Source organism: Thermobia domestica, chromosome 6, assembly GCF_964235325.1.
Source record: "Thermobia domestica chromosome 6, izTheDome1.hap1.1, whole genome shotgun sequence".
NCBI lineage: Eukaryota > Metazoa > Arthropoda > Insecta > Zygentoma > Lepismatidae > Thermobia > Thermobia domestica.
The window spans coordinates 282,466,393-282,491,534 of NC_137459.1; the positions used below are offsets into that span (position 1 = coordinate 282,466,393).

Sequence of the window (25,142 nt, forward strand, 5' to 3'; positions counted from 1 at the left end):
ATCGAAGATGACCAATATCAAGTAACGCTTAGTAATAGTAAAAAGTGACTGACTAACGAACTACATGACTTAATGCTATTCCTAATGTTCATACTGGTATGTTTGATGCTATTATCTCCATATGTCGATTAAATCGGTTAAATGCAAGAAGAAATTTCATGATTAATAGAAATAGAAGATTTTGATATATAGCAAGAGGTTATTTATTTTAGAGGAAGATGTCTTATTAAGTGATGGTTTTGAAAGCAGCTGTCGTCTGTTAATTGGAAATTAGGCGTAGTTTACATTGTCTAAAATAAGATTTTGTGTGTAATTGGTGAACAAATTAGGTCAGTGCGTCGATTATTAATTGCTAGTTATTATTCAAAATTTCGGCTACACTTAATTATGAACACTAACTCAAGATTGATGCAAAAGATCTTTCGTCATGAAGTAATTACTGAAACATGTAACCTGCCTGAGCAGTTTTCTTGACCCGGACATTTGGGTTATTTTATTTCCTCTGTTTTTTTTCTTCCTTTCGTTTACCTCATTTACCGTAAATGTAGATTGTTGTTAAATATATATGTTTCTTGGAGCAGTAATAATTTCTAAACAACTTCCACGTCTCTTATACTATACGAATATAGTTTGTCACCTTTACAATCGGCGAAAGTGACTCGTATGATACTTCCAATGTAATTCTCAAAAGTATGATATATTTTTCCATACGAAGTCAAAGTACATTTGTAGGCATATTACCCCCTCATATATAGGCAACCCAGCTTACTTCGCTGTATGGTTGGTTGTCTAACTTCACTAGTGTACGGCGCAAATGGACCACTAAGATATATATATATATATATATATATATATATATATATATATATATATATATATATATATGCCATACATGATTCTGTAACTAGAATTTTTTGCACATTAACTACACAATTTTGAGAACATTCCTAACAGTTTGCATAATCGTCTGCTATTTATTGTTTGAGTCGGCCGACTGACACATATGAATGAAGAATGCAGGTGAAACCCAGCACACAAAATCATTAAAACGAAGAGTGAGGATATTAACGTTGTGTTTGACAAGTGTTTGTTCCATTTTGCCATTTTGTTTGTTTCCAATACTTCAATTGTTTACTTAAAGAATGGATACCAATCTGCTTAGGATATTTTAGTATTATGGGTGTCAATATTTATGGAGATACACATAGGGAGTACGATGCGTAATTTTATAGTCAAGTGAGCAATAGGCTATACCTAGTAGTTTACTGATAGAGAAAAAAATATGTTTTTCTGATTCTCCTTTTCTCTTGAAAGCAAACTGTCAATCCAAAAGTAAATGCATTATGCAAACCTACTTCTAAATCGAGCAACTGAGTACATAAGACGTTCCAACTACCAAGCAAACATAACGGCACTCAAAGCTGAATCTGGGGCCATTGAAAAAAAAAGTATACTATTATATTAATCCATTATACGCATTACTGTTTGTTGAAAAGCGCATGCCTACTCCGGAAGTTTAGCTCGTCCCTAATGAGTCACGAGTGAGAATCACAACTTCCTTCCCAAAGGACACAGTCTGAGCGTGTTGTCACATAATGCGTGGCATGTATCAAAGATAATGGTGTACCTCAGCTCATTTGAAGTAATGAAGCCTTTGGTGCATAGGTGTTAGCAATAGCATGGCAGAAGCACACTTGCTGTGCTGGAGAAGGTTAATTAATGCATAGAAAGGATTTACAGGAACAACATATTGAAATTGCTTTCTTATCGTATTTTTATTTCTTTTTTTCTCTCGTTTGACGATATCTTTATGCTCGATCTAAGCTCACTTGAAACAGCAATAAACTTTAGATGTGAAAGCTGCTCTCATTTATGAGCATTACTAAGTCCCTTAAGAATTTCAGGAAAACGATAAGATGATACCACATTATTTTTAATTAATTTAGACACAGTTCGTATTTGACTTCGCTTTCAAACTAATGTCTATCAAACTTTAAATAAAGATGTGCTTAATCATAGACGTAAAACATTCTATTGTGCTATCATAGTAAAAAGAATACTGCATGTTTAAAAGCGCATTAGCTGATACAATATTCTGCACTTTCTACGTTTATGCCCTTATTCGAGATGTTATATAGTTCTTACCTTCACCATGGCAGAGATGTGCTTGTAATTAAAATAGTTGCACAATCATAGGGTGGTACTTCACTATTATGTGTTTTTACGGTTCCAATCAAATTTGGGTTATTAGCCGGAAAAGTAGGCAGTGGGAGTATGTTGGACAAAATTGAATACCGAACTATGGTTAGATATTTCCATCTTCACAGGAAATGTGCACAAACAGTACATGAAGAGTTGGCAGCAGCGTATGATGAGTTGATGACAGTGAAATACTGGACAAGGAACTTTGTATGAGATCATGACGTCAACATAATGACCGAAGAGCAATGTTTGCAGACTGAAGTATGGTGCCAAATGTTCGGTAGTCAATGTTTGAAGATAGACGTGTGGGCATTAATTGTTTGACTTAGGAAATGAGCATTAGTAGCTGTCTGTTCACAAAATATTACATTTAATACTGTATATGTGCAAAGTTGCAGAAATGTAGATTCTCCGAGTATTGACACCTTTTCAAAAAACAGCAGCACGTGAAACATGCGAAAATCATTTTGGATGCATATCATAAGGATAAAAATGATTTTGTAAACATACACGAGATTGGATGAATACTGGGCTAGAATGTATCTACTTGACTCTGAAGTGACAAAATAAATAATCCATGGAAACTACCCCATCTCTAATCCACAAAAACGCTAAAATGCTGCATTCATCCAGAAAGGTCATTTTGCCATTATGTGAGGGAAAATGTGTCACCTTAACTGATTATCTATACAGAGAAATACCTTAACAAAAGAGACACTGACCAAAGCTTAAAACTTTACTTTATTTTAAATTATAATTTGTAACTTTTAAAACAATTAATCCAAAGCCATGAATAGTCTTACTAGAGAAATACCATCACAGAAACCTATTACAGAAACATCTTGCAAAAGTTAAGGTATGCTATCGAAGAATAGATACGGTGATTACTCTCGAAAGGCGTGTTGCCTTCAGTTGACACTGTACCAACACACCGAGCAGCAAGTACACTCAATTGCATATCAGAATGTGGCATCAAATCTTCGATCCACTTAGGATGTTCACCCAACCAGGTTCTGTCTGATTACTTCATTGTCCAAATATAAAGAAATTTGCGATGTCGGCATGAGACAATTAATGCGAAAGATACCTGGTTTTCCTCCAACTGCACAGATTTTATGCAGATGGAATTAGCAAGCTAATCCATAGATGTGAGATATATATATAAAACAATACGAGGTAAATTTATAGAGGTGGACTGTGGACCAAATTGCAGGTCCCTACCTAATCGCTATCATGGTGAGCATAAAAAAAGTTGTTTTCTTTTCCTTGAGCAGTAGTAAAATAGTCAAGATATGTTTCTTAAAGTTTTATTTACCAATTACAGAACACGCGTTAAATATGATTACTATTGTTATTATTATTATTATTTCATTGAAAAAAATATTATATGTTGTGCATATAGGAAATTACGAAAAAGTGATTTATATATCTGTTCTCTAATGGATTCAACCAATGTCAAATGACTTATTTTGTTGCACTGAAACGTACAAATCACATAAAAAAAACAATATGTCATAATATAAACACAATTTCAGAAACATGCAATGCTTTCTGCACTGTTTTTGTTGCAAGGCCCTGGTACGGTGTGTCGTTGAGCGGCTACGATCTACGCAACATCGTGAATAAATGTAAAGATCTTGTTAAAAAGAAAATAAAGTTGTGGATGAATTCAGCCAATATAATTAATTAAATTATGGTATTATAATATTAAGAAAATGTTAGATATGATACTTAAGAAAATGTTAGAACTATGAATAGTGTATTTGAAATGAAATCTTTGAGTTTTACGTCCCACGGTTATGCCGGTTAGGCTAAATGAGACGGTGATGATGAAAGATGAGTGAAATGGTGGAATGAAGAAAGAGGGATAAACGGGAGAACCCCGAGAAAACCCACGAGCACGGTGCTTGTCCACCACAAAGTTCACTTGGCGGGGGCTGAGATCGAACCCGGGACCCCAGGCACCAGAGGTGAACGCTCTACCACTGAGCCACCGCGCCCCCTAATTATAGTGTATTTGAATCTGAATTACCTATTAATTCAGATTTAAGTGAAATAGACCATAGATGGTGCACACTACACGGTATATTACAGTATGCGTATCCAACGAAATGAAATATTATTGATGCGTTTCATTCGTAACTGGAAAGTACCGCAATTGTTTCAATATTATAATATGCGTTCCTCAACCCAACCAGATTTATGTGATAATTGTAACTTCAGTATGATCAAAAGTTTCTCATCACACGTCTTTCTTAAGTGATTTGGTTACTAAGAAGGGTATTCTATTGTGTAAAATAATAAGCCTATACATATTATAAATTTAAATACAAACACGTATTTTGTGGAAATAATGACTTTTTACTCATTTTTTTTAAAGAATACATCTGGTGACGACACGCAAACGAAAAACCTCTCAAAAATGTATCATAAATGTGCTACTTCGTCTCAGAAAGTGTATCTGCCTCATCTCGTATCTCGACACGTAAATTCTATCTCGTCCTGCCTCATGAGCAAGTTTGCGTAATACATTAAATACTCTATTGTATAGAAAGCTTTGACAATCAAATTATAAGAGCATACTTAATAATTATATTACCTATCAAGTTAAGAGTAAATAAATAAACATATTTTTTCAGCAGATTGATTTATAGTTATGAGACTATTAAGTTGAATGATAACTTTATTTTAACATCGAAGTTCAAAGCTGCATATGTTTGAGGATAAAAGTACACAAATTTAATTATTTTGCAAACTTCATGAAAATGTGTCAATAAATGCCATTGATATTATCGTACAATAAATTCCAAAAATTGTAATCTCGAATGAAAAGATGAAATATTGAATGATATATAGAAGTTACCAGCAAAGAATATACACAAAATGTGAATCATTTAAACACAGAGTGGTATAAGTGTAGAAACACCCTAGTAAGTGGTAAATATCACAAAAGTGCAGCATACAGCAAAAACTACAATGTAGGATATGGATACGAATAGGGACAATATTTCAGGAAACAACACAATCACATCCATCATCTTGAATTTTATGCAATTGTCTTGAACGGAATTCATAGTACGTGATATACCATTTTAATAGTAAACATACGTATACATTGAATGATATTGTTATTCTTGCTCTAAACATTACGAAGTTAGGACTGTATATTTCTGTTGTTACAGATGACTTCCTAGCAAAAGAGGGCTTTGTCGCATGCAGTGTGTGTTGATATCATGCTGGCCTCTGGAGAAGAAAGTGCCATTTTGATTGTTGATGATTTTAATTACCATAATCCGGAAATAATTTTCATCAATATTGATACTGTGTTCGAAGCACGGAATAAATTCCAAGAAAATTTGTCTGTAGCAGATCGACCCAAGACTGGTTGATTAGACACGACGACGGACGAATCAACGACTGTAACAGTGCTAGCATCATTCAGTGAAAGTCCCCACGAGTCCTATCAAATTAGGGTACGTGTGTCTGTTAGTACCTCGATCAATAGTTTTTAGTGGGTGGAAGTTACCCACTCTTTCCCCTGAAGTTACTGGACTACTATTTGAGAGATTGTATGAAGTTTGCTGTGCATGTGTTGAAAATTAGGGATATTCAGCATGTCAAAGAACAAATTGTGGACGCGTGTTCCAACATTACAACAATGTTTTGCGTGAAGAGAACTCAGAATGCATCTGGCAAGCGACCAAAATAGGGAGCATATCGAACATGTCCTGTAAAAGCGAGAGTTCATTGCCATATGACTAACCTCTTTTTTGGGGGACACAACAAAGAAGCAACCAGAACCTCGTAGTGGTTAGCGCTAGAGCAAGAAAAAAAGACTATACTTTAATTTATGTAAGAGTTGAACATATATGTTGTGGTTTCCATTTAAGATAAATGAGTGAAATTAAAGACGACAGACCTCAAAATGACGGACGTCAATCTGATTTGTCCTCAATCATTTTCCACATTCCTATTTCCACTTCTATTGTTACTTTGGTTATATTTTGCAGCGTGTACCACTTATTATGGTGTTTCCACACGTTTGGACCAACCTGTATACTGAAATTACACTACCGAATATACTATAATTTTACGATGTTTTATAATTAGTTATTTATTTGCAAAACATTCAAATTCATTAGAGAAAAAGCGAGAGGGATGATATATTATCTTTAGTATCTGCGTTGTTTTTCTTTCTTTTTCTTTTTTTTCTTTTTTTTTTCTTTTTTTTTGGTTTTTGTCTTGAATCAGTTAAGTCATTGAGCAGCGATTATTCATAAAACATGAAAACATTTGTATTCAATTCATAATTGCTATCAGCTCTATGGAATTAGTTATTTTTTTGTCTCTCTCGAAGTAGATTCTTCCTGTAGCTGACAGCGAATTATAAGCACAAATACATGCATATTTACTCTTTACAGTTCTTTGAAACACTTTCATTTCTTTGTTGACGTCAGTTCAACCACAATTACATATGCTTTTAATATAAGCACAAACGTTTCTCGAGAGCAGAAAAAAAAACTGGGAGGCACAGCAAAATATTTGTTGCATACGCAACGTACTTCTGTTAAAGGCGCATAAAGAAACGAAAGAAGGAGGAACCGAGCTATGCAGAGACTGTTTCAAAATGAATAATTCATACCGTGGTCCAGTGTTTGTTTTCATTTCTTTCTTGTTTATTTTAGTCTTCCGTTTTATCTTAAGCCAGCTTCACCGTCTCTTTCATTAGCCAAGATTTTTTTTTTTATTTTAAAGGAAAATGTCTATTAATTTGTTACCGCCTTCACTGTGCGTTTTGAAAACAACATTTTTATCGTAGTTCCACGTGATACCTCTAGATTTGTCAACTCGTTACCCAGTAGAGAAAATAAGTGCATTAATTATTTTTTTAAAAGTTTTGTTGGATTTTTAACTGTATCTCTATTAAGATATATTTTGTATATCTTAGTTATGTTCTAGAGTTTCCAAGTAAAGTTTAGGAATACTTAATTGAACGAAGAACAAAAATTATACGTTTTAAATATTTTAATTATTACAGTTAAGATTATGTATTAATATACAAAGTACTATGAAAATTAATAGTATTTAGTCTTCTTCAATGACTTTTAAAGAACATAAATAAACAAAAAATAAATAAATAAATAAATAAATAAATAAACCAGAATTTTCTTAAAGGTTGAGGAAAAATGGATAGAATCCATGGTACTATATATGCGGATTTAATATGGAGTTTTGCTGTAAATGATCAGTCTTTCCCGCATTAGTTTTTTTTGTTTATTAAAAAAAAATACAAATACATAATGATAAGTTAGTATTTCTTTTGGAAAAAATGGTTTCCGATATATTTGTAAGACATGTGCGAAGCATTTACATTTGTCGTTTTGTTAAAAAAAAAGGTTCAAATATGTATTCAGGTTCAGATTTATGCTAATTTAATTTGTAAGATATCGTCTTATGTAGGCTGCTTTCAACTTTGATTTGAATGAACAAGTTATAAGTTATATGTGTAGGTTTTGTTCATTGCCTGCTGCATAACTCCAATTTTTGGAACTGCAATCATCCGAGTCGGCAAATACCTGGATCGATATCAACAAATAAGAAAAGAATATTGAAATGCAAATTGTATGCGTCTGTTCATAAATATATAATTTTCCTTGATATAGTTCTTTAAGCTACGGCAATCATTACATGTTATTGCCATTTTATTTATATTTGTGAGTGGTCGTAAAAAATGTGATTTTATTTTCAACATTCATTAAATCTCTCTTAATCTTAAACATTAAAACAAACACAATTTTAAAAATTAATTTACCTACAACATAATTGTTGAAATGATTTTATAAATCATCTAGGTTTATGTATATCCAGATTACGTTAGGAACTTATTAACCCCGATAATAGGAATTTCGCTGTAATAGAACTTCTAAAATGATTTTAAGTTTGCGATACAAACATGGCTGGTATTTATAAACTACAGCAACACTACATTTGTATATATTTATAACATATTATTTATAATGCTGTAAATAATGTCTAGCTAATATGTCTTCCATTCGACTATTGCGTAGTCGAATACTATGCAATACTATTTAAAATTCTAATTTAAAACTCATTGCCGATTTAATAGCCATGCTTGAAGTACAGCTCTTAGTGTGTCATTTGCAACATTTCTTTATCTTTCCTCGGATGTGAAGAAAGCAATGACATCAATGCTTGGTTGAAATGGGGTTCTGTATCTCTTGCAGTAACAAGGCTAGGCAGATGGTGACCTACAATTTAATTCGGAATTCGAAACACATGAACACCTACCTGGAATCAAGCCGAGGTTTCCAGCACCCTAGTCATATAGCCACGATGGAGCTCTCGTGCCAGTGCTGAATGACGGGATATCAGCACAAGAGTTCAATTCATTCTTTCTCCTTAACATTGAGAGAACACATTTCTCAGTACAGCACTTAAAATTGAATTCCAATTGAACAAGTCATTCTCGTTAATTGTTGACAACGGAACCCAATAGCACATACACTTGCTTTTACTTGTGATTATACGTCTGTATATCCTTTACCGTAATCTGTGAACAACCGTACATGCGATTCTTACACAAAGTTTCAATACGCGAGTATATTGGAACTCGCACATCTGGAAAGTCCAGGTCTGTCAAAGGAAGATTTCGGTATGGGCATCTGTTCGTCTGTCGTTCCAATTACACTTTCTGTAACTCAACTAAGAACAATCAGACTCGAATGTGTTTCGCCAAGCACTATTAGCGCAATACCCGCTGATTCAGGATCATCTGGGCAACTTAATCGAAGTTCATCTTGTTTGAAACTGAAGAACTGCAGTTCGTTAATCATTTCATGGATACGTTAGAGGTGCGATTAAAGTGCTATGTGACAAATACAAATACAATTGCAACATCACACAGTTAACCTGTGTTAACACATGCTAATGACTAAAACCGTGTGAGAAGATTCGCTTAAAAGTTTCGCTGTTTAAAAAAAGTTAAAGTGCTTTAGTGGTTCACCCGAGCATTGAATCCCAACCCAACTGAGCATATTTGCAACAAGGGGAAGAACAGTGTAGGAAGTACGACACCTAAAAACAAAAGAAAGAAAGAATCGCATTCCAGTGGCAAGAGTAAATGATTATATACTTGTCTTCAGCTATGATCTGATTTCAAAAAGGTTAATTAGTTATGATCACTTGCAACGGGTTCCCAACGTGTTGCTGGACCTGGTTCGTGGTTCGCATTTGGTTCAACTTCTTCTTTCATGTGTAACAACAAGCACTCTGAATCATGTTGTGTCTTCATTCATTTGTTGTCTTAGGTTTAAGAGCTGGCTCTTTTGATTGGTCTTTCAATCTGTATACACAGATAGCTCTGTACAAGATACACATCACGAAAATATTCTACCTTTGTCACCGAACTCGTTATCATTAGGCTTAATTACTGATGTCGAGTATAAAAGTGCTGTAAGAAAACTGAAACCAAAACGCTCATGTGGTCCAGATGGAATACCTCCATATTTACTAAAAGCATGTTCAAATATCTTAATGCGACCGCTATGTGCAATCTTTAATCTTATAATAAGCACTCAAGTATTTCCTGAAGACTGGAAAATAACACGAATTTGTCCAATATTCAAGTCGGGTGATACGTGCAATATTGAAAATTACAGGCCAGTTGCTGTAATTTGCGCTCCGGCGAAGGTTTTGGAACATATCCTATATAGCAGAATTTTTAATCATGTAAAATGCTTTATAGATGTCAATCAACATGGATTTTACCCTGGTCGATCAACAACTACAAATTTAATTAATTTCGTTCAAGATATACAGAGTTCATTCTCAAATAAATATAGTACACACACGATTTACTTGGATTTTAGTAAAGCCTTTGACAAAATAAATCATAGCATACTTTTAAATAAATTATCATCATATGGATTAACTCAACCTTTTTTAAATTTAATTAAATCATACTTATCTAGAAGGAAATATTTTGTTCAATACAAACAATCGAAATCATTAGAATACGTAGCTACCTCGGGAGTGCCTCAAGGATCAAATCTGGGTCCATTATTTTTTCTATTGTATATTAATGACTTACAGTTCTCAATAAAACATTCCAAATACCTTATGTATGCAGACGATGTAAAATTATATAAAGAAGTAAGGTGTATTACAGATACAATAGAACTGCAAGAAGATCTTGATTTAATATATAAATGGAGTGTAGAAAATAAACTTAACCTTAATATTAAAAAATGTGCATTTATGATAATGTCAAGAGCGAAAGAGCGTTTTAATTGTTATTCATATACTCTTAATGGTGAAAACATGGAAGAAATTACCACATGTAAAGATTTAGGGGTAAAAATTACACGCAATTTATCATTTGATAACCATATCACTGAAGTGGTTCTTTATGCCTATAGACAGCTTGGTTTCATTATACGGAACACCAGAAATTTAAATGATGTTGTAGCTATTTCTATGGTGTATAATAGCTTGGTTCGGACCAAACTAGAATATACATGCGTTGTTTGGGCTCCATATTATAAATCTCTTCAGGATAAAATAGAAAGTATTCAAAAGAAATTCCTAAGGTATCTCTATTTTAAAACAATGGGAGCTTCCGCTATAAGAAACAAAATATCGTATAAAACCTTTCTAGATAAATTTAACTATGTCAGTTTGAGTAACAGACGTGAGTTTTTTCAACAATTATTTCTCTATAAAATTATAAATTCTTATGTTGACAATAGTAATTTCTTACAAAAAATTGGACTCAATGCTAGACCAGGCTATCTACATAAGCGACATCTGTTGACTGTAAATGTTCCAAGAACTGAAATGTATAAAGGCTCACCATTATATAGAATGTGCAGTAGGTTTAATAGCATATCAGTATTAAACAAAGATCTAGATATAGCATTACCTCTGTCTCTGTATACAAAGAAGTTGAAAAATATATTGTATTAGAATGTGAATACATGTATTTCCATATACATGTGTAAACCAATTATCTGACTGTTACTGGTTTCTTGTAATACTCTTCACGTTTAACGGTTTATACTCTTACGATAGTTATTATTGTCTTTGTCAGATATCTACAGGAATTTTGTCCGTATCATTATATTCACTATTATGTATATTATTATATTATATGAACTATCTATATTCTGTACCTTCTGTAATTGGAGATTCTATTCTCTGTTGAAGGACAATAAATAAATAAATAAATAAATAAATATATAATGTGCTGCATTTATTTTTATATAAAATTAACAAATTAGCTTGTCTTACAAAATAATTTTAAATGCATTTTGCTTGCATTTGTTTTGCACTTTTCAACAACTTTCTTTGACACCTTTGGCGCAATTTATTTCATCATACATATAATGCAAAACTACTCATAAAATGCTTCGTGTGGAGAGTGGTACTGTATGGGGCGGAAACATGGATATCACGTAGAAGAAAAACGACTGGAAGCCTTCAAAATATGACTGTGGAGAAGAATGGAAATAATTGGTTGAGTCGAGCGTAAAACGAGTAAGAGGGTGTTAGAAATAGTGGGGAAGGGAAGAGCACTTCTAGATGTTATTGAGAAGAGGAAGAGAAACTGCTTGGGACATTGCCTGAGAAGAAATTTATCATGAGGGAAGTCCTAGAGTATGGTGGCGGGAAGGAGACAACTGAAAATGAAATGAAATCTTTCAGTTTTACGTCCCACGATTATGCCGGTTAGGCTAAAGGAGATGGTGATGGTTTGAAATGAAAGAAATGGTGGAATGAAAAAAGTAGGATGAAACTGGAGAACCCCGAGAAAACCCACAAGCACGGTGTTTATCCTCCACAAAGTTCACACGGCGCGAGCCGGGAACGAACCAGAGACCCCAAGCACCGGAGGTGAACGCTCTACCAGTGAGGTATCGCGCCCTTCTGGCAGGAAGGAGAGGGTGGGCGAAGGAGACTACAATTATATTCTAATGGATGATATAAAAACAGAAAATCATACATGAAGACGAAGATGTTAGCGGAGGACTGTGGAGCATGGAAGCTTCTCAGCTGCGGAAAGTGACCTGCCAATAAGAGTAGAATACTTATGACGATGATGATTCATAATGCAAAAACAAACACACTAATTCCTACAACGTTGCCCGAAGATTTGGGATCAACAACTAGTAAATTAAGCAAGGAATACCGAACGTGTGTTGCATCATATTATTTTTGTTTCAGAATAGCCCAGTTAGGTAAAATCTATTGAATATGAAGTAAACGGGGGTGGCAAGAACAAACTAACAATCACGTCTATCACCAAACGGTATTGTTGATTGATTCTCAACATACAAATATTTATATTGACCAAAATGCAGCAACACAGGAAAAAAAAATGAAATGCTAAATGTTGTAAGTTTTAACAATTTTCCACGCTTACAATTTTAAAATGTCAAGGGACTTGTTTCAGGCAGATGTTTCTATACAGGGCGTTCCAAAACAACACCGACATCGTTCCGGAAGTGATTCCTGACACCAAGATAAGAGAAAATGTTTAGACCAAGCTGGGTGCACAAATGCTTACTTTGGGAGTTATAGGTTGCCAAAATCATGAAAAAATGAACTTTAAAGATCCCTAGCTCTAATAGTATGGGATCTGCTGCAGTTGGGTCAAAACTGTATTTAGGGACTAATATGTGCTCTATTCAAATATCTATGTTTCAGAATCCTGCGGTACTTCTGCAACTGTTTTATAGACATAGTCGGTGAGTACTTTAAATTATATGTCAGTAGCCAAACTGCCTATATAAAAATGTTGCGTAAGTCCCTTAGGATTTTTAAACATGCATTTTTGGATAGTTCACATATTAGTTTCTAAGTGAAGTCTTGAGCCCACTACGGTAGGCCCTATAGTTTTGGAGCTATGGACCTTTAAAATTATTTTTTTTTCATGGTTTCGGTGGCCTATAACTCCGAAAGGAGGCATTTGTGCCCCCAGGTTGGTCTATACTTTTCGTATTTTCTTGATGTCAGAAATTACCTCCCAGACGTTGCGGTGTTGTTTTGAAACACCCTGTACATGAGCAAATTTAGAGTAACTAATTTTGGTACTTAAAAAAAAATAATATGTGCATTTGAAATTGATGCATTCTCCAAAATTGTTTCACTTTTTTGTGCCCTACTTCCAACCAAAATGTTACACTTTTTATACGAAAATTTGATACGTAAATATACCAGCTCTAGTAGTAAGAATATGCAAGGATATGCAAGGATATGCAAGGATATTCCAAGGATATGCAAAATGTATTTGATGTATTAGAAACAAACTGTGGAAGGTGATTCATTTAATAAAATGGGTTGAACTACGGGTAGTAAAAACATCCCTCCTATAGAAAAGAAGTTACAAAAATTAGAAAATTAAATACAAAAGTATCCATAAGGCAACGTGACATTAATTCTGCTTCGGAAAGAGGTTTGAAAATTTATATACGAACTATTACACAATTTGTCTATACATTCACTATACACTCTTTGGAAGTATTTACAAATATGAACTTTATTATTCCTGCTCAATCAAATTTAACAAATAGCATTGAGTAAATGTAGGAATTTAAGTAATTGCTTTAAATTTGTTGTAAATGTGTTCTACAATGTTCAAAAATAAATATTTAGATGGGCACGTACTGAATTGTTGTAACTTTTCAGGTTTATTTTTTCTAGATTACATAACTGTGAATCAAAGTTGAATTAATGCAATATTTACTTTCTGCTCTCTCTGCAAGTTGCAAATATAAGTAAGGGAAATGGAATGAAATGAAATATTTCAATATAACATCTCATAATTGTGCTCTTTAGGCTAAAGAAGACGAATTACTAAGATAAGTTAATGATAGGGGAAGAATTGATGGAATGAGACTTTGGAAGTATACATGAGAGAACCCAGAGAAAATTCACAAACAGAATGTTGTGCGCCACAAACTTAATTATTTGGGAATCGAACCAGGGACCTAACACATCAGAAATAGGCGCTCTACCACTGAGCCATTATGCCTCCCGCAGCTTTGAAACGACGAATTTTGTGGTCTTTTTTTTATTATAGCGTTTTGTGTAATGAATCGTCATTCGAAGTTTATTTTCATGGTTTGAAATCACCCTGCACGTATATAAAATTACATTTCATGACACGTGCACTATTCACTATTTTCTTCGTCGGCATTTGAATCTATATCGCACTAGTTGTACTGATCAGTTCCACGCAGACGCGAGCACTTATTGACAATGAAGCTAACACTCTTTTTAATGACATCTGTAACAGTGGTTATAGCTCTTTAAGAAAGCAATTGTTAATATCATAGCAAGACATTAAGTGGCAAGGCCAAGAATATATCTTCCAATGTCGGAAACAACGTTATGGGAACATATTGACTTTTCTAGTTTGAATCGCAACATTCGAAATTCTATAAAATCGACTCATAAGCACTGCTTTATTAATTATCAATTACTATTAAACTGCATAGTAAAAACCACCATCGTCAACGAGAAAGGCTATTTTCCTCGTGCAAATTTATTACGTTGTATTTTAAATTACTATTTTGTGTGTATAAAAAGAAGATATCTGGAGTAGTAAGTATTGGCTATGCCCGTAAATAAAAAAAAAATATCTTAGAAAGAACGCATTTCAAATCATACTGACTTATTTACTGTATTTTGTAAAATCCCAAGGAAATGTGCTTAGTGTTTGTAAGACAACTTCCAATGATACTCTTGTTAGATAATACTACTATTGTTTCAATTTTATTGCATAAAAGTAAGAATTGTTTGATTAATTAATAGTGTGTGTGCGTGCTTCACTTAACACATTTTTCAGTGTATCGTTCCTGTAGTTTCACATTACTCAAGTTAAAAAGGTATCGTTCACAGTATGTCAAGTGGTACATAAAGATGATTCGAATTTCTATTTGATTAGTTTTGTGTTCTGAATGTTTAAACAAAAATACCAAATAACTTTTGCTGACTTCAAGGATGTAACTTAAGGAACTTCGTATTCGAGCAATAATAAAATTGAAGTGCGGTGAAGTGGAAAATTTGTATAGTATGTTCTTTAATTGGTAGTTGAAATATTTAGTTAGATTCAAATATGATTTTAAAAGAGCAGAATATCATTGTATGTTATCGAATACATTACAATGCTCCTGACACTTACACGAGATATAAACATTAGTAGCAAACAGCATGTCTTTTCTTAAGTATTGATGTAAGCTCAATCAAAAATAATTCATTAATTACATTGAGATACCCAACTAAAATTGAAACACATCTGAAACCTAAACTTGATAACCCTTGAGCTTATTATTATTATTATTATTATTATTATTATTATTATTATTATTATTATTATTATTATTATTATTATTATTATTATTATTATTATAGTTCCGTGAATGCTACCTAAGTTTTGAAAATCATAAGAAACTTTTTATTGTTACATTCATAACAAAATCATAAACATATCAGGACTATGATTTAGAACTGTTATCTCTATAAATTATTGTCAATATCATTTATCATCGGATGCGCACATTGAAGAGATTGCATGCAATTGAAAACATTATACTGTATAGGGTGTTTCAAAAACACGCCGACAACGTTTGGGAGGTAATTGCTGACATCAAGATAAGACGAAAAGTATAGACCAACCTGGGGGCACAAATGCCTCCTTTCGGAGTTATAGGCCGCCGAAAACATGAAAAAAAAATAAAGGTCCATAGCTCCAAAACTATAGGACCTACCATAGTCGGGTCAAGACTTCACTTAGAAACTAATGTGTACACTATCCAAAAAAATATGTTTCAGAATCCTAAGGGACTCACGCAAGATTTTTTTTAGAGGCAGTTTGGCTACTGAAATATAATTTAAAGTACTCACCGACTACATCTATAAATACTGTTGCGGAAGTACCGCAGGATTCTGAAACATATATATTTGAATTGGTCACATACTAGTTCCTGAATAAAGTCTTCACCCGACTACGGTAGGTCCCATAGTATCGGAGCTAGGGATCTTTAAAATTCATTTTTCATGCTTTGGCAGATTATAACTCCGAAAGGATGCGTTTGTGCACCCAGGATGTTCTATATTTTTTTCTTATCTGGTTTCAGGTATCACCTCCCAAACTTTGTCAGTGTTGTTTCGAAACACCCTGTATAGTGAAACTGCAACAGGCAGCGCTTATTGTTTACTGAACAGTTAAAGCTGTGATTCGCAATGAGGAACCAACAAGAAAATGGCTGTTATAATGAGACTCAAAATCGTGTCTAGAAATCAGGCATGTGCTAACTTACAATCAAGCTCTAAAAAGTTAATCAATAATATAAATCATCATCATCCGTAAGTACAGATAAGGAAGACATACTTTAAAAAAACGCATAATAATGGCTTCGCATAAGTTACCGAAAAGGCAGGCGGTAAATGCACCAAATGAAAGAAGATGTTCAAGAGTTGCCATTTTGTCGTAGAAGGAAAAGGTTAAAGAAAAAAAAAAGAAAATGGTTTCCAAATAAACATTACTTGTAGGAAGTTTCCTCGCGCTTTCAAAGGCCTCAAACCAGATGTTCGTTTGAAGCAAGGACAAGGATTGTAAAAAGTGTTTCAGATGACTGAGCTAAGTTACCATTAAAACCAAACCAACTATTAAAGAACACACTCAAAGTCATTTGTCCTACATTCCACGTGGCGTGCATCTTGCACTTCTCAACATAATTTCATAATGCTAAATACTACCAGTTTCAATTGAAACAAGTTTACTACGTACTTCACATTTTAAGGCATTTAAAATTATAGCATTTTTACGATTAGGTAGACTTGTAGTGAAATACTGTAAAATAAGGATGATGTACTTGCACAATTTTGTTACATGTACATTTCTCTTCCAAAAGTTGAATATATTTATTCACAAGGAGGGTTGCAAATAAAATATATCGTTTCTGAAAATTGATCTATCATTCTAAGGTTTCTGCAAATTTGCATACGTTGAATACATTATTTACAATTGCAGTTAGACATAACTTAAAATTAAGATATATGTTTAAGTATTTTCTCCTAGTCTTCTCTTCAACATTACGTCCAAAAGTTTGTTGGAGTCATAAACACAAGTTAAATATATTACCTAAAAGAAAAAAAAATAACAACATAATTCCAATACGTGTATGGACACATTTGATTATGTAAGTAAATAAATATGGTAATTTGTGTAATGCATAAATAAATTTTGCGTGTGTGTCTTTCTGTCTGTCATCAGCTTTTCTTATAGAAAGAAGTACCTTGGAACCACTACACTTTTTTTTTTACGCATAGATATTTACAAGATCTGAGCCTTTACAAATCTTATTTTTATTCGGGGGCTCAAATTTGTGGGGTAAAATTGTACTTAGAAACGCATGCCCACCTCTTGCGGTTTCTGATAACGCCTTGCGTGTATGTAACTCCAGTTACTTCATGGTTATTATACAATAATAATAATAATAATAATAATAATAATAATAATAATAATAATAATAATAATAATAATAATAATAATAATAATAATAACGTGTGTAAAGTGTTGCGGATACAATCTTGTTTGGATTGCTCTGGGAAATTTAGTGAACGTGATGTGTTAAGCGTGTAGTGATTCCGGAAATCGCTACATTTTTTTTGCATACAAATCTACTTGCAGCGGAATTACAATTCGCGATTTTCTGACTGATTGTGAGATTCGAATACCCTGGAATTGACCTTTGATAGTCAATAACGTTGGTCTTTATGGGACCTTTTAAAAAATGCAGTAATAATAATAATAATAATAATAATAATAATAATAATAATAATAATAATAATAATAATAATAATAATAATAATAATAATAATATCAAATAATTAGAAATGCAAATAACAGTCATTAAAACATAAATACCTAAGCAATTAGTTACAGTACACTAAACTGTAAACGATCTTGTATCTATAACGCTAGAAACTCAATAACGTGTATTATGAATCACGATAATCTCCTGTAGTATAAAAGAAGACGGGTGATTATTGAAACTGGATGTTTGTGATATGTTTGGTGGAAGTAAATGCAGAAGGATAGGAGAGAAATCACGCCCACAACATCACATGGTTTAGGATTAAGCCAAGGATCCATTGCAATCGAGGTGAACACTCCTTCCTTTTTTCTTACTGTATTTGCGATTCTTATGGTATGTTTCTTGTACTTTCCATAACTACTAGACTCGACAGAACACGAACACAGGAATGTCTAATAGTATTAAAAACATCCATATCGTTCAGATATGATACAACCACAAATTAATTTCGCTTCACGATCTTCAGCCAGCTCGACTGCATCCCACAGGTGTCAATGAGTCACAGTGCTATTCTATAACATTCCAATGAATGAGTTAATTAGCAAATAACTCTAATCGATGTAGACGGAATGCGATCATGTACACGTTACAGAAAGCTGTATTTAATTTGCTCCATTTGTTTGGAAGTCCTTGGAAAAGAACGCGTAGGAGAGCTATTCACTTTTGTTGGCGACAGTACGACACACTCGTTGCTCAAAATTGAAATAAACGTAAGCAATGTAACAACCTAAAAAAAAAAAAAATACCAGTTATATTCTCGTACCTATGCGCCACGAGGTGAGAAGCGCAATATTACGTAAGATCAAGTCTTCCATTTTATGTTTGAATGAATGACAGAGTTGACAGGAAGTGATGCGAACGTAGGAAGACCCAACTGCATTTCAATTATTCTAGTTTCCATGCTGCACCTGCAGTTTTTAATGGGGAAACGTGAAGTACGCAAATATGGTTTTCTAGTAAACAGTTGTCATTAAGTTGTTTAGGTATTTCACTTGTAGACATTCAAGTTCATCCTTAATGGTAAATGAATCTTTTCCATTGTGAATTGTTTTCATATTATATTTTTTCTTTTCTTTAAATCAGCAATAGTATCACCAACAATAGTATCACTTTTTGTACAGTACTATTACAAGTGAATGACTGTCAACCATGTTTGCTCACAGAGTAGGACAATCAGGGAAATCGCCTCTCCACTAATTTTCGAAGAGAGGTTTTCAGCTTTTCGAAGTATATGTCAGAATATACAGTATTAGATTTGTTTACTCACACACCATAACATTTGATATTCCACTTATATTAAATTCTATAGTGCCATAGCATATTTACAGTAGTTAAGAAAACCATGTATTGTGCGCAAATAATTGTCTACGTGAAATATTATGTACACGAGTGCATCGACGTGTCTGTAACTATACTTGCGCGACTGTACTTGTGTGTCGACTTTCTGACCCCCTTTGGGAAGATTCCTGCGAACGTCCCTGCTACCTATCATTAAACTTCAGCTAAATTGCAAGCATTAATATAATTAAGTATTGTTATAATTGTTTCCGCTTCAGCGGCTGGGGTGGACTTTTAAACATACTGCTACTATTTCAATTATTATTCTTTAACATTTTTCTCTATCGTTTGACACGCTTTATACATTACAATGCACAGAAATTTAACAGATGTTTAAATGCTATTGATGTAGATAGGTTGATTGTTCTATTAACACCAATTGGACCAATTTTTACTATAAGATAGCTTCGATTGCATTCATGCATAAACACAACACAAACACCTATTTTTAAGTATTGAATATAACAGCATTCTAACACCTATTGATAGTAAGGTCACATTCCTTCAGCAGAGGAGACCCAGGTTTGATTATCGGTGCGAATTTATCTTGTTTGGATCCAATTTTAAGCAGTAGGTCTACATCTCATATAGCCTCGCTGGTGAACGAAACACTTAGCGCTAAATTAATCAACCAGAACCAACTAAAAGACATCAACTGGTTAAATGTAATTTTCACATTCCTATTTATCAGGTGCAGAACAAAAATATGCTATTGTGCATCTTTTGGAAACCAATAGGCTATCAGTAATATAAAACGTAACATTAGATTTTTTTTATTATTGCATCTCTTGTTCAGAATATACTAAAATGAATTAACTCACTTATTTTACAAGAGATAAACGAGCATAATTTTCACCCCTGGCAAAATACCCTCATTTGATTCCCGGAAATAACGCATGTGGTTGGGATATCATATGAAACAGAATTTTCAGTCCTTAAATACCTTCAGTACGACGTAATGTAGTTTGTTATCGTGAAATTGAGAAGTACAATTAAAAAAAAGATATATCTGCTCCTACAAATTTTATGGAACATGTGAGCTATTATTATTTTGCAACAGAGGTAGTACTTAGTATAGGTGAAATTATGCTATATTGTTTATCAGTATAACCGATAATTTCAACGGTCAGTGTAGTTTCTACTTTAGAAAGATTATGTTTATGTACCCTATAGAATATATATGAATGTGTGTGTGTGTAAGCTTCTCAAGTAAGTTAGTAGCAAACGTATCAAAACATTGGTGTACACCTGCAAGAAAATATCGTATGATATGTGTTGATAAGAAAAAATCAAATAAGCTTGGCACATATTTATTCTGACTGCCATTAGAAGAAGTATAAATATTGAATCAGACCTACTACCAACATTTTCACTTTGCATACTGCAAAATAAATTACTCACACATCACCCACTCATAATGAAAACATTATTGCTATTCACTACGAGAATACGTACATAAACATAAATATCAAATGGATCCGTGAATGAATCAACTAAAATATGTAAATAAATAACAATAATATTAAACCTGAATAGTCAGGCATTTGAACACAAGAAGTTATTTATGAACATTATTTGAAATTCCTAAATAATATACATCGTAAACAAAATCATACTATTTTTGAAATGTATATCGGATGTTGATGACATTGGTTTTCAAATGTAGGCTTGTTATTGTGCGTGCATTAGTACAATATATATATAGGCGCGGATCCAAGGGGAAGGCTATAGGGGCTATAGCCCACCCCTTGACGCACAGGTATACACTGGAAAAAATGGGTTTCGATCCCACTTTCTTTACACACTTCATATATATATATATATATATATATATATATATATATATATATATATATATATATGAACCCGCCATATGGCATGAGTTTTACCAAATACTGACTTCGTACCATTGTATTAATTTATTTATTTTACTTTAATGTCTTAATTCAATTCACTTACACAGATAATTACTACTTCACTATTATTCTTTAATATCGTTCATTGTTTCTTTAGTAGAACACTGTTATGGGACAAGATTAGGTTATATTGTGGATATGTGACATGATTGCACTTAAGGTTTGGGAAAAGAGGACTTGGTTTCCAATACAAGCTCAGTGGTTCTACTTTGATTTAGATTTGTGTGTCATAAGTGTCAATACTATAAAATATCGCTAAACTCCAAGGAAACAACTAACAATAGGACAGAGTTAATTAAGCATTATATTTCAAGTTATAGTATTTGATTGTATTATATAGTGTATAATTTCCATATCTATCTGTATTCGATATATTATTCAGTGAGCATCCAGTAAAAATCGAATTCTTTCAAAATAAGATTACTAGTAATTACAGTTTATGCTCCTCAAATATGTTTTTCTTTAAGAAAATTACACCATTATTACTGAGCCTAATTCATAAAATCTCTAGGTATATAGCTTATACGTATGCTTGCAGGCCTAATAACTAGGGTTTGTGCTTTTGGTAAAGGAGGTATCTGATTCTATTCTCAAAATCATAGCAAATAACACACTACAGTGGTTCAGATTTCCCTTTAAACTATAGTTTCGTCATATATAGACTTGTTGTTGACAAATGACGCAAAATATACTCTAATCAATCAATCGAAATATTTTACTCAATCATAAAACTTTTTTTCTGAGAAATACTTTTCATCTGTGTTTGTTTAAATAAAGCAAAGAAACTGGAATCTGTTAATCAGAATCAAAGATATGATTTGAACACAACTGTTCACTTTGTTTAATGCTAAAATCATCATTCACCTTTCCTCTTTTCTAGATAATAAAATTAATAATATTTGTGATTTCAATGTATCCAACAATGGATTACCTCTGGTAAAGTATGTTTAATTTTGGAAGTAATTGACCAGGAAGAGTGAAGTGTCCTTGTATTAAATTATGTCACATTCTCTTTAACGTACAGAAATATAGATTTAAAAATATATATATATATATTTTCTCGGTTTTCAAATGTGTCAGACTCCTAGATTTTACAGTTAAATTTATTCAACCCTTCGCATGGGGAATCGAATCTATAATAAGACTGACGTATCTTAAGCTAGAAAATTTAGAAGCACAATATAGTAGCAAATTTAGAAGCATTACTACCAAAAAATAAATAAATATAAAACAAATAAACTCCAATATTTGCCACACATGATCGTGAATTGAAAAAAGAAAAGTGGCAAAATAAGAATAGGCACATAAAATTCTACTTTTTTTTTTTTTCATAATTTGAGTCTCAGATAAATAATATTGATTATTATAACCGAATACTTTCTTTCAAAGTAATCATCGTAAGATCTTTATCCTAAAATAACGCTTTTACACGTAATAGACGAAATAATTTAAGTAAAATCCAATGTATAAAATAGTATCAATCATTAACCCTGGATTTGCTACCTGTTGAATCATTCATCTGTTTCATTCTATGCCGCTTAATAACTTTCATGAACCGTGACAGTGTCCAAAAACAAATATATATATATATATATATGTGTGTGAGTGTGTGTGTGTGTGTGCGTGTGTGTGTGTGTATGTATACCTATTGACAATGTTCAGATTAATGCTGGAAACTATGGACTACCTCCATATAATATTAATTCGCTACATCTTTAAAGCTTGGAAGTTAAAATTAACGAATTAGAATTATCTGCAATCTCGCATGTGACAAATATTAGTATTAAAACTATATATCTAATTTTAGGGATGAGTGATTCATTTAACATTTTTGAATATGACTTATTTGTTACTTCTGGCATCCATGTCTTTTAGTAACTAAAATATGTTAAAACAAATCGACATGATATTTAGTAAGGAAAATATTATACAGTTTAACTTCTCCATAATGAAATTGAATTTCACGTGAATCAAATTAGTTCAATTACTCATACGCTAATTCTAAAATTAAAATGTAAATAGTGTAATAACATTACACAGTCTATAATAATAGCCAATAGATCTATTATTTTCGGCGTTTGGACATCAACTTGAGCTTATTCGAGGCTAAATGCCGGCTGGTATATAATTATATGTAGGAAACTTCAGTTTGATTCCCGGGAAAGACTATATGTGGTTCGAATTCCACGTTAAGATTTAGATCTACGTCTCATATGGCCTGATGATGAGGCAAAATGTTCAATTTCCAGCAACAAATACTGAGGCAAAATGTTAACTTGAATAGCATGTGCTATTTAAAAAAAAAAATGTTTCAAGCTGACTTCGTAAGGGCCAGTTTAATAAATATCAAACTTATTATTCAGTTTGCTCACTTCTTTTTTTTTTTTAATTTCAACCAACTTATTAGCATAAATAACTGAAATATAAATGAAGTAAACACCCTATTGTTATCTTTCGAACACAAAGACAACAAAGAATAATCAAGGTGAATGATAATGAAATACTTGATGAAATCAGGAAGCAGGAAGAAACGAAAGAACCCGATAAAAGTGTTCCGAACGCGACGTTGACCGCTACAAACTCGCATGGCCTGGGAACAAACCAGGTACCCCTCGGACCAGAGCTGATCAATTCACAACTGAGCCACAATTTTTTCCTTAAACATTTGCACCGTCAGATACAAAGCAAAGCAACATTGCACCATGTTCTCTCGTGACGAAAGTGCTAAAAAAAATAATAAAAAATGTTTTGTTTCTTTCTATTGGGTTTAATTGGAAATTGCATTTTTTTTCTGTTGGTATATTCGGACTCCAAATATAATATTCATTAACGTTAATTGAACTCAAACTAAGTTCATTTCTTACCACTTATTAGTAACCAAGCTTTAAATTGCTCTAATTCGTAGTATAAATTGAAAGTTTAAACGTTTTCCTAATACTAAGTAAAGTAACTGTAAATTGAATATCAAATGCATATATATATCTATATATATTGTGTTTGTACATTTATCCAAATGTCTCCTACACTGTGTGACAGGCATCAGACATATTAGAGTAGAGTATTCTTAATATATTCATAGTACTGTCAAATAGGAACATATTCTTAAGACATTTGTTGTTTTTTTATAGATAGAAGACATTTTTTTCCCATTGATTCGAATGAAAATCCAAGTGGCATATAGACAAACATACAAAAGAGCTGGTTATGAAAATAAAATATTTTGAATATGTGTTCAGAAACTATATATCAGGACATAAGACTCACCCCTTTCTGAAGAACTTCTCGTAGAAGTAGGAGTGTCCGGAAACTCAGGCGAAATCGAAAATGGATATTCGGAATCTCCAGAGTCAAAAGACTCTAACATAGTTTCCGCTGAGGAAAAATCACAATAAGAAATCTGCCGATGAAGATTCATTCGGCGCCATGGGTAAGCTCGATCCGAGCATCCCCGACCGCCCGGCCTGTGCATTTTCACGCACGTTGCACTTTAACAGATCACGCGGATAGACTTTTACATGGCACGCATGTACCTGCTACTGTGCTGTACGCTGGCCCGCGCCTTAGTAATCCAATACAGAACTGCGCAACCTTACGCGCGCAACGCGACTAGAAATGTGTTTCGTGCTCTCCCACTTCAATGTGGGAATTAAAAAGAAAAGTTTATCGTTTTATATACTCACTATGAATCCACTAGTTGCAATAAGGAAATTTACACTATTAGGGATTTATTTTATTTTGATTTTGTTTTATCATAACAAATAATTCACACACACACAAAATGCTT

The 25,142-nt window shown here is 33.0% G+C and overlaps 1 protein-coding gene across 3 annotated transcripts in view; it reads right to left on the minus strand.

The window, feature by feature from the left end:
- Positions 1-24,877, minus strand: part of LOC145688508 (uncharacterized) — a 906,862-nt gene extending 881,985 nt beyond the window's left edge. For all 3 annotated transcript variants that reach the window (XM_081762852.1, XM_081762851.1, XM_081762850.1), the window contains exon 1: positions 24,623-24,877. In XM_081762852.1, the coding sequence (XP_081618978.1) occupies positions 24,623-24,827 (205 nt within the window). In that variant the 5' untranslated portion in view covers positions 24,828-24,877. The remainder of the gene's footprint in view (positions 1-24,622) is intronic.
- Between the last annotated feature and the right edge of the window lie 265 nt (positions 24,878-25,142).